This window comes from Sinocyclocheilus grahami, unplaced genomic scaffold (genome assembly GCF_001515645.1).
Source record: "Sinocyclocheilus grahami isolate Dianchi unplaced genomic scaffold, SAMN03320097.WGS_v1.1 scaffold527.1, whole genome shotgun sequence".
Lineage (NCBI taxonomy): Eukaryota > Metazoa > Chordata > Actinopteri > Cypriniformes > Cyprinidae > Sinocyclocheilus > Sinocyclocheilus grahami.
Genome location: NW_015505706.1, coordinates 352021 through 371102, shown reverse-complemented (window position 1 = coordinate 371102; position 19082 = coordinate 352021). Strand labels below are relative to the sequence as shown.

Sequence of the window (19082 nt, the reverse complement as noted above, 5' to 3'; positions counted from 1 at the left end):
CCTCAGAGGAATTTGCCAAGGAGGGGCTGTCGCGAGGAGCATTAGTTCGGGGAACCAAGTCCGACTGGGCCAGTATGGCGCTACCAAGAGGACCTGCTCCTCGTCCTCCCTGACCTTGCACAGTGTCTGTGCGAGAAGGCTCACTGGGGGAAACGAGTATTTGCGTAGGCCCCGAGGCCAGCTGCACGCCAGTGCGTCCGTGCCGAGGGTCCCTTCAGCCAGGGAGTAAAACAACTGGCAATGGGACGTGTCTGGGGAGGCAAACAGGTCTACCTGAGCGTCTCCAAAGCGTCTCCAAATCAGCTGGACTGTCTTGGGGTGGAATCGCCATTTTCCCAGAAGGGCGGGCTGTCGTGAGAGCTCGTCGGCTGCACGATTGAGCTCGCCTGGGACATGAACGGCGCGAAGTGACCTCAGATGCTTATGACTCCAGATGAAGTGGTCTCATATGAAGCAACCCGAGCGGCGTGACAGTGGCTGCAGATGCCATATGCCCCAGGAGACTCTGAGACTGCGCTGGAAGGATGCCAGGCAGTTCAGCATCGACTGGGCACGCTCTACTGAGAGACGTGCTGAGAGGTTGACAGAGTCCAGCTCCATGCCAAGAAAAGAGATCGAATCGCGTAAACGAGTCTGATGGTTCTCAAGAGCCAGCGAGACGGCCTGGGGAGCGCTAACCAGGCCCCCAGCGACCGAACAAGCAGGACCAGGGAAACCACCGACGTACCCGCAGTGGGGCAGCGGAGTGGAACACAGGGACCCAACCCGGGAGGCTGTGCGTCCCAGGGTGGGGTCTCATTGCGCGGCGCGCCACTTACCTGGCTCCACAGCTGGGCAGGGGGCTCGCGAGGAGGCATAGGAAACTGCTCTGGAACAAAAGATTCTCCACCCGGCCCTCCTTCAGGGGAAGGAGCGCGGCGAGACCGCAAAATGGCAGCTGCAGCTCGCCGAGGTTTCAGCAGCCTGGATGGCAACCCCCGCTGACACGCCGTAACACCAATGCCAGCTGTTTCTTCCAAACACTCGCGGAGATTCGTCCTGAGAAGGCTCGGCTCCTAGGTGAAAAGCTGATGTGCGCGTGGCGAAACACACACGCCAAATGTCATTGGCTTGTTTAGTTTACACTCGAAGGTGATTGGGCTGTCGGGCGAGATCGCAAATTCGTCAGTCACGACTGACGTAAGGTCGAACGTGACTGACTGAAAGGGAACTCCATTTATTTTGTGAGCATTTGACAGGTCATCACTATGCGGTTGCTAAGGTCTCTATAGTATTCTGGTCTCTAGATATGACTCAGCACCCTCCTTCATTGTAAATCTGTGGGATTTTTTTATAATCATAAATCAATCAAAAAATCAGTTTATTTATAATCATAAAGTTTAGTTGGTTAGAAAATATATTAGGTAATAACACACCTCTACTCAATAATCTGCACAATTTATGTCCGCAGCACAAATGGTTCAGGATGAGTTACGTGCCAAAGTTTAATACTTTGTTTAGTAGTAACAAAGTTAAATTGTTTAGAACAGAGCTCTAGCGCCCTAAGTTATATGAATAGTGATTCGGGCTTTAGACATTGAAAGCTATTCAGCATGATCAGTAACAGCAACGTCAACATGTTTTTTTCTTCACATTTGATGTCCTCTTCCCTTTTTAATCCTTACTCACAGGTAAATGTATTGTTGTGACCAGGGAATACCACTGTCATTTGGTTCTATATGCGCTTTCATTTGTGTGTGTGCATTATATTTCCCATGAGGACTGTAGAGGGGAGAGAAGGAGAGGGAGTTGTTTGATCTTTAACAGGATTATTCATCCTCTTTCCCTTTTATTTATTTAATATCCTTCCTTTATGCGGAGAGCATCTGGGTAGCATTTAAAACATTAAACCACACACATCTCACTAGAGGCCCGTATGCTTTTTTGTATGTTGTGTGTTTGTGGTGTGTGTGGAGGCAGAATTCCTTGACCTGACAGTCCTGTAGCTTGATCGATACTGCGCTGAATTACACACAAGTCTGCAAGCCACACATTTCCAATTCCTCCTCTTCCTTTAAAATCTCTCGCTCGCCTTCGCACACATAAACGTACATGCACAGGTCAGTCCTATAACTGCAGTTTGAATTGACTGCAGTACAAGATGTTTGCACTGTATGTACTGTACGTCATCATGATTTAATTAATTTAAATGTCAGCAGTTTGTTTTCTTTGTTAAAAGGCAAAGGGAATCTTACAGATTCAATAGAAGTTAAGTGCTATTGACAGAATCTGTGAGATGCAGTTGGATACCACAGAAATTAATTTAGACTCGTCTCTTGGTTCTCAAAACCAAAAAAAACAAAAATACCCTGCAGTAATGCAGTTACAATGCAGTTCTATAAAGAAAGAGATTTTAAAAGGTTTTTAAAGTGGTTTTATTATTTTTTCCATACGATAATGTTTGTTATTATTGTATTTTCAGACTAAACATATTACTATCATTTTAATATGAAGCAATATTAATATGAATATATGTTTGTCTTTATATGTGTATTTATAATTATTAGTGTGTGTTCATAATTATTAAAATATTGAAAAATATTTTAATATGAATCATTAAATTTATAGTTTAATCATATAATTAATTAATAGTACTTTAATTTATAATTACATCTGTGAGTATATGTATATAAATCTAAGTATATGCAGATTGATTCACATGAAAGTGACTCAGATCAGAAGTGTTTTTGTTTTGTTTTTGTATTTCTGTACCATAATGTTTGTTATTTTTGCATTAAAATAGTTCCTGTATTGACAAATCTCTGAGAGTTTAGCATGGTAATATATATGACAATTTTAATGTGTTTGGACTTGGCAGAATAGATCTGCTATGCTGCTGCTGCGGCAGAGCAAGTACTGAGACTTGCTACTTCCAATATATTCACAGACATGTTGCTGTGAGCATGGAGGAAATACTGCTGCTGCACATATAACATTTATGAAATAACCCCCATATATCACTCTATAGCAGATCTATACAGGTGGAGCTGGGGAAGGTGGAGGGTTTCTGAAGCGCACTGCAACTGCTACAGCAAGCACTAGCTGAGTATTTGAATGTTGAACAGCATGCTCATTGGCTGCTGATGCAAAAGAAACCAATCAGCTGAGCCATGTGAAAAATTATGTCATTATGTCAGATAATGAGATTATGAACCTATCAGCATGCGCCATCTAGAGTTTTATGATAGAAGTTTTGATTTTAAATCAGTCTTTTCACCCTGTTTTAGAGTATGCATTTTGTGGTTATATGCTGCTTATGAAAGGCCTTTGGGTGGATTTTTCTATATATACTGTATGCAAACAGTCTCTTTATTGTATCGTTGGATGTATGTTAACTAGGGATGTAACGATTAACCGCAAGCCAGTTGAAAATCGATTTAAATATGTGACGATTCAAATCGGTTGAGATGCTAAACAAATCGCGATTCAATTAGGGGTAGGAGTTTATATGAATGTATGTCTGAGGGGAACTTACTGTTTTTAGAAAAGTATAGATGGTATTTTTTTCTTTTCATCTTGCCTCTGTATAACGCACATTAAAGTGCAGCGCTGCTTTGTTTACAGTGGAAACCAAGGAAACGCTTTAAGCGCCACCTGCTGGCAGAGAGTGAATCTGCGTCTCATTCAGCTCGTCTGCTGTTTCTGTTTCATGCAGATATTTTTTATGTATAGTTTCACAAAAAGTCAAATCATTCTGTTTTTGCTTCAAATTTCGAAAATATACAATCTAATTTAGATTAAAAACGGATCATGTTGCATGTATGCAGCATCTTTGTTTGAATCATGATTAAAATGCAGTGGTAGCCTCTCATTTTAAATGGAAAGAGCACAGACTAAGCCTTAGTTTGTTTATATGAAGATATTTATTTTATTTGTTTTACTTATTTATTTGATTTGTTTTTAAAATTTCAATTTAGTTTTGTTATTTACATTTACATTATATTTAAATTTTGTTATTTAGCAGACGCTTTTATCCAAAGCGACTTTCAAATGAGGACAACAGAAGCAATCAAAACCAATTGAGCAATAATATGCAAGTGCTATATTAGTATATTATTATAGTGTTATATCTCAATTTCACAAAGAAACGTGCAGCATTTTGTCCAAGCAATAATAAAAGGGCACGTTTCATTTATAATTTGTCTTAAATCTCATTTTTAAAAAAAAAAAAAGTGTGAATCGAATCGAATCGTGAAATCAAAATTGTGAATCGAATCGTGACTTGAGTGAATCGTTACATCCCTACTGTTAACATGTGTAACGTTTAATTATTGTGCTGTTCTTTACCGCTTTTTTAACGGTTTCTTCCAGTGAAGTGCCTTGCATCGTAGACTTCCATTGTTGTACGGTTGCACATGTCGTAATGCCCTATGTGCGAAAACCTCTATATTTGCCGATGTGTAAGTGTTCAAGGGTCTTGTGCAGAGCGAGGTGATTGTTGTTGGTGTGTATGCATTGAGAGGTTATGCATAGAGAGGTTATTGTTGGTGTGTGTGTCGAGGCGTTGGATCATGGTGGATTAGCAGTAATCTTGGCCAGTGACACTCCCCGGTGGTCGGATCACTAAGCACGCATCCTCTCAGTCTTTCTGCTCAACACGTCTCACAGAAAGAAGCCAAACAACCTTTTTGCGGCAGCTACAAGCTTTAAACTCATTGAGGTTTGGGTGATTGACTCACATTTGCGTGCTCTCAGACATGGGATTGCTCAAGACTGTTGGCGTCTTAAACTGACAAGTGATCATTAGTATCTTACTTAGGGGACACACACGAACAAATAAAAACCTCTTAGAATAAGCACACAGTGAGGGAACACTAATCTCTTTGTATTCAGTTTCATTTTAATAAACCAAGCATTTTAATGTGAAAATTCCTCATCACAAATGGCTCATTTTTACTAATGACCCTTCAGAGGAACAAAACCTCAACTGGACTAAAAATCCAATATCTGTCTCAAGGCCAGAGCCGTGATTCAACCTCCCTAAAATGTTTTCACAGTTTCAAAGCAGCGCTTTACTTTTACTGCCATTAAAGACTGCATGAAATGGTTTAAGAAACACAATTTTCTTTCTTGTTTTGACATATTTCCTATTGAAACGGCTAGCTGGGGCAGAACAAATCGAAAGGCTTATGCTTTTTCAAATTGCCAACTGCTTTTAAGTAGTACATCACAGCCTGGCAAAACCATGATTTACTACTTGCTATAGCAAGTTGGTGACAGGTGGTGTTAGAGAAAGGAGACATCAATCTAGAAGGCATTTTATTGTACAAACAATTGGAAATGCTCCTGCAAGCAATATCCTTTGGTCATTAAAATTATGACTACATTTTATTGTAAAAAATAATAGTAATAATAATATGTGCACTACCGGTTAAAAGTTTGTAATACTTAGGCTTTAAGTCTCTTATTCTCACCAAGGCAGCATTTATTTGATCGAAAAAAATATATATATACAAACCCGATTCCAAAAAAGTTGGGACACTGTACAAATTGTGAATAAAAACAGAATGCAATGATGTGGAAGTTTAAAATTTCAATATTTTATTCAGAATACAACATAGATGACATATCAAATGTTTAAACTGAGAAAATTTATTTTAAGGGAAAAGTAAGTTTTCATTCCTTTTTTACTCACAATTTGTACAGTGTCCCAACTTTTTTGGAATTGGGTTTGTATATATATACACTGCCATTCAAAAGTTTGTGATCAGATTTCTATTTTGAATAAATGCTGTTCTGCTGGGTTTTTTTTTAAATCAAAGAATCCTGAAAAAAGTATCTCAGGTTCCAAAAAATAAATATTAAGCAGAAACTGTTTTCAACATTAAAAATAAATCTGCATATTAGAATGATGTCTGAAGGATCATGTGACACTGAATGCTTTATATATATATATATATATATATATACAGTATATGTATTACAGATGATTCCTCCATATGATCAGATCAGAATTAAAAATGTAATCTTCAGATTTTGTTTACACTGTCATCGAAAATACTAAACACAGATCTGTGTCAAATGCGAGAGGAGAAATCATATTTGGGCCACATTCAGCTGCAATGTGAAAGCAGCCCTGTCACACGGAGCTTGAGAGAGATGAAAGTGCACCGCTACAGAGACCTGAGATAGGATTGTGTGCATGTGCGTGGAGGGATTCAGATGTAATTTGCATGAAATGCATCCAAAATCTTAATGATTTGCAAGCTGGTTGTTTTATCTTACACAATGGGATGGAAGGGGAGTGCAGCGAGAGAAAGAGAGGGAATGTTCAATCAACTTCTCGTTCGTTTTTTTCAAGCTCCTGTTTTTCTCTGACTATTTTAGTGCAGTAGGTTGCGCAGGATTGAGAACATGTGAATGTTTTATAGGCTTACATAAGGGACCTCACCCCAGAGACAACCGACCTCGTTATCGTTCATTTAGCAGTGAAAAACAAGATAGATAGATGGGGTGGGGGTAGATGAGAGGATGAAAAGAGAATGGGGAATGCAGAGGGATAGGGGAGAGAAAAGCATGTACATGCAGAGGAACCGAGCATGATGGGATACATTTGTGAAGTGAATGTAGGAGAAAGAGGCTTTGGGGGAAAGAAGCAGGCTTCAGGTGTGCGAGTGATCCGAGCGTTCCAAGAGAGAGAAAGGGTGGAAGGGAGAAAATAATGCAGTTGATTCCAGTTTGATTCCATTTCGTTTCTTTTATCTGTTACCCAGAGTGCCTCAGGGAAGCTTGGCTTGTTAGCATCGCTTGGGCAAAGAAATACAGGGTTCTTAGCTGGAGATACAGATGAAACATCTCTCTTTCTCCTTCCTTCTCTTGCTTTCCCCCTTTTACTTACATAAAAAGGTCAGAGTTTCCTATAGCGGTGGGGAGCCATTTAAAGCGCACCTGATATTAGAGTGGAAGCTTGTCTCTACATATCTAAGCCCTCGTACATCTGGAAATCATTGCGTAATGTGCAGCCGACCAAAGCTAACTGTGTGTTTGCATGTGTGCATTTGAGAGCCACAAGCCTGTAGTATATAGGCACATACCTCCTAGTTTATTGGGTCAGTGCGTTCAGGTTTAATATGACCATGTAATTGCCTAATCTCTTTTTGACTGTGTTATTAGTGTGATGCGACTCAAAGACCCTTTTAGATTTAAACCTCTTGTTCTATTTGGAGTCTCAGGGACCTCACAGCCATGAAAAATATACTATAATAATATTTTAATGGCTTGGGGAAAAAAACACTTTAATTCAACATGAAATAAAGATGGAGCCGGTTTACTTTTTAAATGCAAGTTCCTGGTCTTATTGTAAACAATTCATCAGAAAAATTCCTAATTTTTCTTCTTACTTCACATATGCTGCATGTATTATTGTAGTGTCACGTGATCTTTCAGAAATCATTCTAATATGCTGATTTCATGCTCAAGAAACATTTTTATTATTCTGAATGTTGAAAACTGCTTAATATTTTTGTGGAAACGTGTGACATTTTTTTCTAGGTTCTTTGAGGAATAGAAAGTTCAAAAGAACAGTGTTTATTTGAAACAGAAAAACTTTTGCAACATTATAAATATCACATTTGATCAATTCTAGGATTCCTAGTTTCATAATGCTGGAATATGCATGATATGATTCTATGATTGGTGTGCACACTGTGCCTATACTCTGTATTGTTTAGTGTACACAACATTATATAGGTTATGTGTGGAACTATATATAATAGGAATATATATAATAAATATATATAATAAGAAAATATTAAGAATTATATAAAAGAAATACAAGCATTTTTGCCATGATTAGATTACAAACTGTAGCTTTTGCAGGGAAGTACTGACCATAAACCGAAGCAATGTTACGAAAATGGATAGGCTGTGGTAAAACAGAAAGATAAAGCTTCAGTAATATGTTTCTGTTGGGATTTGATTAAGATCTGATGAACTGATTTTTACAAATGTCAAGTAAAAATATGATGTTAATATCAAAATTGCTTTTCTAATTTTACGCAAACATCATTCAAGTCTCTGTGACCACAAACGTAAAAAATTAAAGTTGATCTCAATAGGACATGAAAATAAAATGAAACAGCTGGATTTCAGCACCACGGACAGTAGCAGAACAGGGACTAATTGAGCAGGGTATGATGACACCTGAAGAGGTTAACAGGGTTTAGTAGAGTCATTTCACACCGTGCAGTTACAGCATACTGATGCAAGACAGATGTAAGACAAAACAGAAAGAAAACAGTGAGAGATGGAGAAAGAAGGAGAGTGGAATGGGAGAGAAGGGTGATGTAATTGTCATATTAAATGTAATTGATTCGGCAGAATGCGCATGTCATCAAACAATTTTTATTCACTATCATATTCATTTAAAAGATTCAGCAAACTGCCATCTATTACCTCAGCATTTTCATAAGTGACGAGCGCCTGGGTTTGGCATGAAGGAAAACGTCTTGTGGGGTGCATATTGTACATGAGCAGTATGTCACTAATAATTTCCGCACAGTTTATGCTGTTTATTTTCCTACCTTTTAGCATCGACAGAAAACGAAATAATGAGTGGATGTTCTGTCCTCCACATCGGAGAGAAAATGTTCTGTAATGGGTTTCACTTAATTTGAACACTATTGGGAAGTTATTACAGAGACGGATTTAGCCATTTGTGAATTTGGTCAAGTACATAAAATTAAGCCTATTTTACAGACTATTAATATTGTTTGCATTTTAAGAGTATTGTTATATTATATATTTTTTATGTTTTTATAATACTGAATTTATTTGGCTAATAAAAAATAATAATAATTTTTGGATGAAGTATCCCTTTAAATGTCATAGAAATAGACTTTATTTTCTTAAAGCTGCAGTCCGTAACTTTTTTTTTTTTTTTGGTTAAGAATTATCCAAAATCAATTTCTGAAAATATTTGAATCAAGTACATAACCAGCCAGTGTTCAAAACTATCTCCTTACCTTAGCCTGATTCACAGCGGTAAGCTTATAATATAAGTTTAAAAAGTTGTCCTGGCTAGTAGGCTGTATCTCATGTGAGGATCCTGCAGGTGGTGAATCGTTTATAGCCTTTTCTCACAGCAGCTGGAATAATTAAATTTATCATTTTGAAGGCGGATTGTAATTCAGAAAGGATTACGTGTTTCTGAAATTGTAAGTGACTGAAATTAGATTATATTCCAGTTTTAAATGTGCATCTGATTACAGATAGCCTACGTGGGATTACACAAGTTTTGTATTTTAAAGAGAACCAGTTCTAAAGAAGGATCATTTGCTTTTTGGGTCAGTTGGTCAGAACAAAAGTGACAGAGTTGTTACTTACTTGTTCAGATGACAATATCCAGTGAAAATTCTTATTTGGGCCATACTTCCAAAATGAAGGCTAGAATCTGTGATTCCAAAGTGTGTACCATGTACAAAATAAAGCATTTTACTTTGGACAGAGGCTGCATTTCAAAAGGATTTCAGACAATTAGTACAAAAATAACGCTTTTTTTTTTACATTGCAATACTACTCTGAAACAAACAAACAAAAACGACTAAAACAGTCTGAAATCATGAATATAGTACTGTTGACAAAAAAATTAAGGTTCTAGTTTCTAAAGGTTCATCCGTGGTTTCAGTTCCTCAAGGTCACCATGACTATCGTTAAAGAAAAGCATAGCAAATGTGTTTTTACTTACTTGGAATGTTTCAGATTTACAGTGGCTAAAATATAATGCATTTAAATAACACAAAATGAGACATAATGAGTTACACTAATAAAAGCTATTTTAAGGATCTGGTCAGGTGAGGTAACTGCACTTTTAAGGCAAGGTACACTTCTGTTTTACAGTTTGGCGATTTCCCTGCATGTTTTTACTGTTGAATTATTAATTAATCTCAAAATCAAAATACTGCTTGAAATATTTAATACTCATACACTCAATCTATAAAAATATACAATATATAAAAAGTGTATTGCTTCTGAATTGCTGTAGCAATAGTATTTGTTACAATTTGGGCTTTTTATTTTTGGCTTTGTACTTGGAAAGAAAATCACACAGAGTCACATCAGTCATCACTGTTCGAGGCCACCAGTACCTCAGTATCTCAAATGATGTAATAAACATAAATATAATGCTGGTTTTGTTGGGGGCACTTTGCAAAATCACATTTTGTAAAATATGGGGCCTATTTAGGTTTTCGTTTTTTATATCTTGGTTATGAGGGCTACAGTAGATTATTTGACTGTCCTATCAGATTTTAATATCTCTATATTCTTCATCTCCAGAGTTTCAAAAAGCAATTAACTGCTTTTATTACAAGCTCATGCCATCTCCTGTGTACACACACACATGCGCACAGCGATCCCCCAACACACACATACTTGCATATGCAAACATTATAAAACACAGCAGTTAATTACAACAATGAAACATAATTAGTTAGTGTATAATTAGTTGCACTGGTTAACTTCTCTATAGCAACCAAGCTTTAAAATGAACTCTGACTCTTATTGACTTAACATCTCAATAATTATGAGATTTTCTGACAAAAAATCTTCCTTTTAATAGCTCAAAATTTGTCTTTTGTCACAGTGGCATATGTGCCTGTTTGTATCTAAAGCTTTATCTGCCAAAATTAATGAGTTTTTTTTTTACCTACTGGGTCTGATGTGTGTTCATGGATTTAATAATTGAAAAATAATGTAACTAAAAGAAATATTGCACCTGAAAAAGACAATTCTGTCATTATCTTTTTTATTTTTTATTTTATTTATTTAATGTTTTATAGGATGGCCAAATGCTCGATTAATGCTCAAAACTTTGCAAATTTCTAAAGATGTAGAGACTAATATCTCTGTCCTCCTGTCTCTCTGCAGTGGACGGCTGCACTGATTGGTCCGTGGACTATCTGAAATACCGGGTGTTACACGGAGAGCCGGTGAGGATAAAGTGTGCTCTGTTTTACGGTTATATCAGAGCCAACTACACCCAGGCACAGAGCATTGGACTTAGTCTGATGTGGTACCGAAGTTCTGGGTTGGGACATGGCGACTTCGAGGAACCCATCTCCTTTGATGGGGTACGCATGAGCAAAGAGGAAGACGCCATCTGGTTTCGGCCTGCCGAGCTGCAGGACGCCAGTCTGTACTCCTGCGTTCTGAGGTGAGAGAGAGGGACACATGTGTATGTGTGAACACTTATACGCTTAGATATTATGCAAATCCACAAGGAGACACATACTTTGCCTTTCGGACATTAGCCAGATCGGAGAACATGCTTAACTTCTTCCTTTGATGTTTTTTGATTGTCTTTCAAAGCCTTCAAGAAAAGCGCCATGCTGAGAAAATTAGCATGTGTGTATTAGTATCTGTATGTGTGTGTGTGTGTGTGTGTGAGGGTTGTGTTTCTGTATCCAAAGCTTCTCAGGGACAGTAAAACTGGAAGTGAAATAAGTGAGCGACGGCAGAGGACAGTGAGACGTTCTGTCATCCATCAATCAAACACTGACACTCCAGCACTCTCCCATAATGCCTCAGGCCACTGTCACACATATTAAACAGTCAGGCAATTCTCCAGGGTCCTCATTTGCTCAGGTTCCGACCGACTTGAGGTCAAAGCACATAATCTACTCATCATATTCACTTTTGCATCACAGAATGTCACACTTACTGTTTGTGTGTGTGTGTGTGTGTGTGTACTGATAACAGACAGACAGAAACAGGAAAAGAGTGAATTTTAAATACCGTGCTGCCTTAATTTCAAGCATTCCTGTAGGACATATAAAATATTTCAGTAATTATTAATAAAATATTCAGTAAAAATTACAGTAATTATTTTTACACAAAATAAACACAGAGACCTGCTAGAAATCACTTTAAGGAATTCTATGCTTTCAGTGTGAATGTGGTTTTAAAAGACATCTTATTTCTAAGGCAGCATCACATGTATCCTTTGCAAAGAAAACAGTCCCAACCGAATGCATCAGAGAAAATAATCATCCAAGTTGGCAAACGAGTCGCAAGACATTTTAAAGGGATAGTTTTTCTAAACTTGTGTGATTTTCTCTCTTCTGCAGAACACAAAAGAAGAAATTGTGAAAAATATTGGACTCAAACAACACTGGAGTTCAATTCATGAAAATATTGTCTTTTATGTTCCACAGAAGAAAAAAAATCGTCATATAGGTTTAGAGTTGAGTTAATGACAGAATTGTCATTTTTGAGTAAGCTATAACTTTAAATAAAATAATATTGCCAATATTCAAATCATTCATCAGTAAAACATAAAAATAAAAAAAGTGAAAGTGAGTCCAACGATATTGTCCTTTTGTGTTGTTATTGCTTTAGTGGTGGTGTGGACTTTCCTATTTTCACAGAATTATGATTTGGAACAATTAGAACATTAGAACAACGATCAAAACTTTAGATTTATCATTATAGTTATTCTTGGTATGAACTGCCTTTAAGAATATTGCACTTTTTAGCTTATGCTAATAATGTTGACTTGATTTAGCTCACAATTTTAACTTTTTCACGTCAGTGTAATATGATGAAGTTCTGATGATTTATATGTTATTTGCAAAAGCAATACGATTTAGTCAGTATGCTCAATTCATTTTGAATGGCCGGCAGTGGAGTAAACAACCATTTTTGTCAGCATAATTGTTGAGATTGCAGCATTTCTCAGCAGTGGATAAAAGCCTAAATAAACTACCCCAACATTGATCCCCTAATGACTGCTGGTTGTAAAATCAGTCACTTATAAGGTTCCAATTCAGTTAGGATGCTGCCTAAGAAGGAAGCTGTCTATGAAGGCAGCTCACTAGGTTTAAAACAGAGCTACAGAGATTTGTTTATTAAGAACCCAGTTAGCAACAGGAAATAGGATTTGTTGTTGTTGTTCTGTTTCCTCTGAGACTGGCTTTGAGCTGATTAAACCATAAACAATAGTTTTCAGCAACACACTGGTAGGAGAGCAGATATTTTAGCATTCTTTTTAGGTTTATAGGGTGATAAAACGAGACTGTGCTGACATATGCGGGTGTCTGAAAATAGTGAGAGTGTAAAAATAGTCTTTGCTATACAGTTAATAGGGCAGAGAGAAAGACAGCTTATAATTTTTTTTTGCTAGATTTGTTTATGCATTTTACAAGAGACAAGTGCATTGCAGGTTACCGCCCCAAGCACTCTGTAACCACGGTAACCCGGTAGGGGGTGTGAGGTCATTACACCGAAAAGGTCAAATTTCAACAAATCTTATCAGCAGCTATTAAACTCAAAGCCCTTGGACAAAACAAACACTAATGCACTTTTAATGGAGACACACTCATCAATGTAGAGAAATGTGTGTTGACATGCAATGCTTCTGAGTTACAGAGCGTGTGAATATGCGTTTTGCGGTTGTATCATTTTCTTTTACTGACTTTTATGCAAACAAAAAACAGGATTATATAATTAGTCTCGTTTTTTAAAGTAAATAAATAAATAAATGCTCATAATAATTTAAAAACATACTGTTTTCAGAACTGCAAAAACACTTCATTCTGTACTTTCACATCTTTCATTGACGTCTTAAAGGCACAGCAGCAAAAAACAAACAAACATCCAATTTAATTAAGGGTCATAGAGAGTGTAGGATACTAAATTTGACATGTTTTTCTGCTGAAAAACATTCACTTACATTATAAGTGGACCTCGGGGGAAATGGGAAGTGATAAAAAATGTATGAAATGACCCTTTAAAACCTTTAAGAGAACATTTCATTCTATTCATTGCTACTCATATTCCATCAGCAAAACACTAATTATTTGTAGCCCTACATGAAAATTGCAGACAAGTTCTGCTCCATTGTGGTCAAATTACATCTATCATGGTTGAATTACAAATAAAATCATGTTTTATTCTCATATAATTTGTTTAGTGTATAGGCTCTGTGAGATGATAACCAATTTACGATCAGTGATGTCTCTGGGTGCGTACATGTTAATCTGATTACAGATAGCACAGTTTATATACTCTGTGTGTGTGTTACAGGAATTCCACGTTTTGTATGAAGGTGTCTATGACTCTGTTGGTTGCTGATAATGACACAGCAGGATGTTATAACTCAAAACTGCGCTACACTGAGAAAGGAGAACTGGGCAAGAGTAAAGACATCTCCTGTCCTGATATCCAGGATTATGTTCAGCCTGGAGAAAAACCGCAGATAACGTGGTACAAGGTACAGTGGAAGATACTCCGAGGTGAATTCACTAAACAGTTGCGCCGTTCAGTGCACAAACCATCATCTTATTCACAAAACACCTGCGATCTAGCATCACGGCAGCTGCCCCCTGAGAATTTAAATGAAGTCATTGTCGTTCTTTTCAGTGCAAACACACCTCCTTTTTATGCAAATTAGGGTTATTATACTTTTTGCCAGTAAGTCAGTGCTATTTGCCGAGGGCAATTAACATTGTGCTTTTACTGTGCATGCAAACTGTAAACAGAAAATTATTTAAAATAGACTGTGTATGTAAATTCATTTTCAATCAATCATGCCAGCAGTAATTTATCAAATGATGATTATGAAGTGTTATAAAATACATTTGAGAGCACTTTCTGCATTTTAAAGAACCGATTCAGTTGTCTGAATTGCAGCAGTGACCCACAAGATCAGGAAGTCCAGTCTGCAAATTGTTTAGCACTGATTTTTCTGGGCCGTGTTTGTGCCGTTGCTTGATTTGCATGCTGTCAGCAAGCGCAGTTTATTCTTATTGAATTCCCCTCTGAGTTTTTTCATTATGACGTTATATGCAAATGTATATGGTGCAGTTTTGTCTCTTTGTTTCTATATTATTTTTCTCTTTTTCTCTTTGCCTGCGGGTGTGCAGGAGTGTAACGTGCAGCAGTGGAGGAGCAGCGTGCTGCAGACCGCAGACATGCTCTCCATACAGGAAGTGAAGGAGGATGACATCGGCAACTACACCTGTGAGCTGGTTTTTGGAGGCTTCCAGGTGCGGAGGACGACCTATCTGAGCGTGACAGGTAGTACAGTGTGATGTCTCTTCAGTGTGCGTCTGTGTGTGAGAGCACTTGCTGTGATACCTGGTTGTTTTTTGAAGCGTGAGGTATTAGTCTTCCTTTTGCTTCTTATTTGGTTTCAGTTGCATTCACTGTGCTGTGCTTTTGTTAACAGTGACTTTCCTGCCTGTGTCATTAATGCACAAGTTTTTCAGTGAATGAAACTTTTAAGTCTGTTCCTCATAAAAAGCTTTCATATGATTTCAGAAGATTCAAAATATAGTGCATGAGTCATATGGACTACTTTGTGTGGTTTTCGGAGCTTAATAGTCAGAGTCATCATCCATCATTTGTATCATTTTGTGTTCCATGGATGAAAAAAAAATCATACGATTTAGAATGAGAGTCTGATTGTTTCTTTCATTCATTTTTTGGATTTTTTAAAGAAATTTTCTAATCTATAATCAAAAAGTTAGATGTATTTTCGCAACACAGAATGTATACAGAAAATAATTGAACAATGTAGGATAGTTGCAAAAAGTTTTTTTATTTCATTAGTTTTAATTGTGGTAACTATTTCTTATTCAACGAAAAAAGTGAATACAATGAAACCACAAACACTAAGTAAACCCCATTCTGCATTGTGAGTTAAGGCCTGTTCACACCAAGGACGATAACTATAAAGATAACGATATAGTTCTAAAAATCGTTCTCAATATTAAAGAATAGCAGAGTCCACATCACAGCTATAACGATAAAGGCACAGAGAAACGATATCATTGGAATCACTTCCAGAACTATTTTTTTCCAGCTAAGGAACGATACACTGACGCCCAATCAGAATCCATCATGCTATAATGAGCTCGTTATAGCAGGATGGATTCTGATTGGGTGTCAATGTTTGTATAGTTCATCAGCTGCAAAAAAAATCATTCTGAAAGTCGTTATCGTTTATCATTATCTTTATAGTTATCGTCCTTGGTGTGTACCTTTAAGCCTCGTTCACACCAAGAACGATTAGCTATAAAGATAACTATAAAGAATAAGATATTAGCGTCCACATCAGCGGACGATATCGTCTGTTTATTCTAAGCGCACACTTGTCTGCTGGATGGCATGTAAGTTGCCTTTATATTTTATGACTTCTGAAATGTCTTTTTTCTGTTTTTCATCATAAATTGTATGGTAAATCATAGTTTTTACATGCAAAAAGCATTCATTTGACTAAACCTTTTTACTTGGTTACAGTATCTTTTTTACAGTTTATGGATAAAATATGCAAAGAATGTTTTGCCCAGACTGGCACCATGCACATTTTCTTCAGAAAAGTTTCATTTAGTGCCACAGAAATTACAAACTGTAGCTTTAAATACATTTTAATGATAGATGTGGTGATGAAGTGGTTAATGTTAACACAGCTGTTTTTTATTATTATTATTCATATTAATATTAATATTATTCATAAGCTTTTGGCCTTTAGGATAGTCGAGAGAGACAATGAGGGGGAATGAGATCGAATTATGACACAAGGCCAGATCTGTGTTCCCGTGAGCAAAACTGCACATATGTGTCGTGAACATGTGCACTACCCACTACACACATTTGACCTCTATTACTGCTCTACTCACACAATTACAGAGATAGAGAGAGAGATCGAGAATGACATTTATACACACACAACACTAAGACGGCAACGGAAAGGTCATTTTAGTCTATATTTTTATGTTTAAACATATCTGTCTACCATTAAACAGATTCTTATTGGTCCCTTGCGAATTCGGTCCTTTCTGCCACTATAGCAGGTCAATAAAACGGCACGTACAGGTGAAAAGAGGTCAGACGTTATTCCCTCTCCCTTTCTAAGCCCTCATTCAGTTGAAACCTATTAAAACACTCTGCGCCTCTCCTCCCGTACTCATTTAAAGCCTATTTTAGGACGGCATTAGACTCTCAGGGACGATTTCCTGGATGGAACTTATAGTCCAGGACGGCAAATGATTCTCAATGGAAAAGCCACCATTAACAGTAAAATTTAGTCCATAGCTCGATTTAACCCTCGTCACGGAGGCAGAGTTTTGATGTTAGGAGTCGTAGAGCAGTTACGGCAGAATCATAGCACTATAGCTCAATTTGTTTTGAGCTGGTTACAGCAGTACGTCTCTATAATTGCTACAGAAACTTGCCTTGATGGTACATCTCTGCAGCGGGTTATCTGGTGGAGCTGCCTGTGCGCCTGAGGAAGGAAGTTAGCGAAAGAACACAGAATTATTTTCTTGTTTTGAGTGCTTACAGACAGTCTATTACTGCGGACATGCTTTTCGACAACAAAGAATGGAGCGCTCGTGCATGTCTGAAAATTTGAAGCGTGAAACTGACCTACAAAAATACACGGCCCATGATGTGAATCAGTGCTATTGTACATCCTCTCTCGAGGCAAAGGGCCAAAGATTGGTTTTAAACAGTTAATCATGCGCATTGCACACACAAATAATGAAGAAATTACTTCCTGGGTGAGCGTGATTGTTGTGTAGTTGGGTGTAAACTCTAGATATCAGTCAAAAAGTGTGTTACATTTTTTACAGCTGAAGCACGTGCTTTGCTATTAGCGTTGGAATATATTGAAAATGCACAACAAAAGGATTCTATAATTTGTACGGACTCTAAATCATGCCTTCAAGTACTGGACTCTTTAAAGACTGATCATCTTTTGATAGATTGTATTTTAACCAAAGTGGACCATCTACAGAATCAATTCTATAGTATTATTTTTTGCTAGGTTCCAGGCCATGTTGGGCTTTCAGGAAATGAGCGAGCTGATGCAGCTGCAAAGGAGGCTTTTAATCAGGAAGTAAACACATGTCAAATTCCTCCCTCAGAGATCAGACCTATTATTAATCGTTATAAGTGGCAAGAAGAGTGGGATAAATGTACAAATAATAAATTACATGAAATACATCTGGAAATTTCAAACAGATTTTTAATCTCTTTTAAAACTAGATTTGATCAAGTGGTATTTACCAGATGTCACATAGGTCATACAAGACTGACTCGTGCATTTTTGCTTAAAGGTGAAGGCCCTACTCAATGCATGTTCTCCAAGATTCCCTTTTTTGTCAAACATATTTTATTGGACTGTCCAGCTTTTAATGTATGGAGAAAACTCTTTTATGAAGTGATCTCACTTAAAGATTTATTTAGTATAATTTTGGCAGAAAAGGTTTCAGAATTTTTATCATATGTTAATATTAAAAATCTTGTGTAATATAACTTGTGTTTGCTTGTTTGCTGGTTTTTAATTGTATTTGTTATACTTGTATTTTTTAATTGTTTTTGCCATGAAAGTAGCCTTAGATGCTGACATAGCATCAAATAAATATATACTACTACTAGATATCAGTCACAGAAGCTGATTATTATAGTAATGGGGCAGAGAAATAGTTCAAGCTGGTTTTTAACAGTGAATAAGTGGCCTTTCAGTACAGTATGTGTGCTGTTATGTATATATATACGTCATGCTCTTGGAGAGTCTGATGTCCTGCACGTTGACCTGGCCGGTCTGCTGCCCTCTCTCTCACCCAGTGATTCATCATGCTTTGCCTGTAGTCGAAGAAAAAAACATATCGTTTTACAAAGACACAGAAAAAGAAAAAATTTAGCTGAATGTATCTGTTTTTTTAAATTAGATAAATGGCAACAGAGAATATAAAATCGTTAGAAATGGTTGAGGTGCTCAGTAATGAATACAAGCATCAGATTTTTTTTGCAATGAGGAACACTTAATGGGACAAATCATGTTTTTTGATATCACTTCATTATATAAGGCTATCAACTAATGACAAATTTTATTTATGTAGGTATTTTCCCTCATAGACCACTAGTAATAATATAATATAATATAATATAATATAATATAATATAATATAATATAATATAATATAATATAATATAATATAATATAATATAATATAATATAATATAATATAATATAATATAATATAATATAATATAATATAATATAATATAATATAATATAATATAATATAATATAATAT

The 19082-nt window shown here is 36.8% G+C and overlaps 1 protein-coding gene across 1 annotated transcript in view; it reads left to right on the top strand.

Annotated features, from left to right (window-relative positions):
• Nucleotides 1–19082, top strand: part of il1rapl1a (interleukin 1 receptor accessory protein-like 1a) — a 106166-nt gene that overhangs the window by 52807 nt on the left and 34277 nt on the right. The window contains exons 3-5 of the mRNA XM_016237948.1: nucleotides 10906–11191; nucleotides 14062–14248; nucleotides 14901–15054. Coding sequence (XP_016093434.1) covers nucleotides 10906–11191; nucleotides 14062–14248; nucleotides 14901–15054 — 627 coding nt within the window. The remainder of the gene's footprint in view (nucleotides 1–10905; nucleotides 11192–14061; nucleotides 14249–14900; nucleotides 15055–19082) is intronic.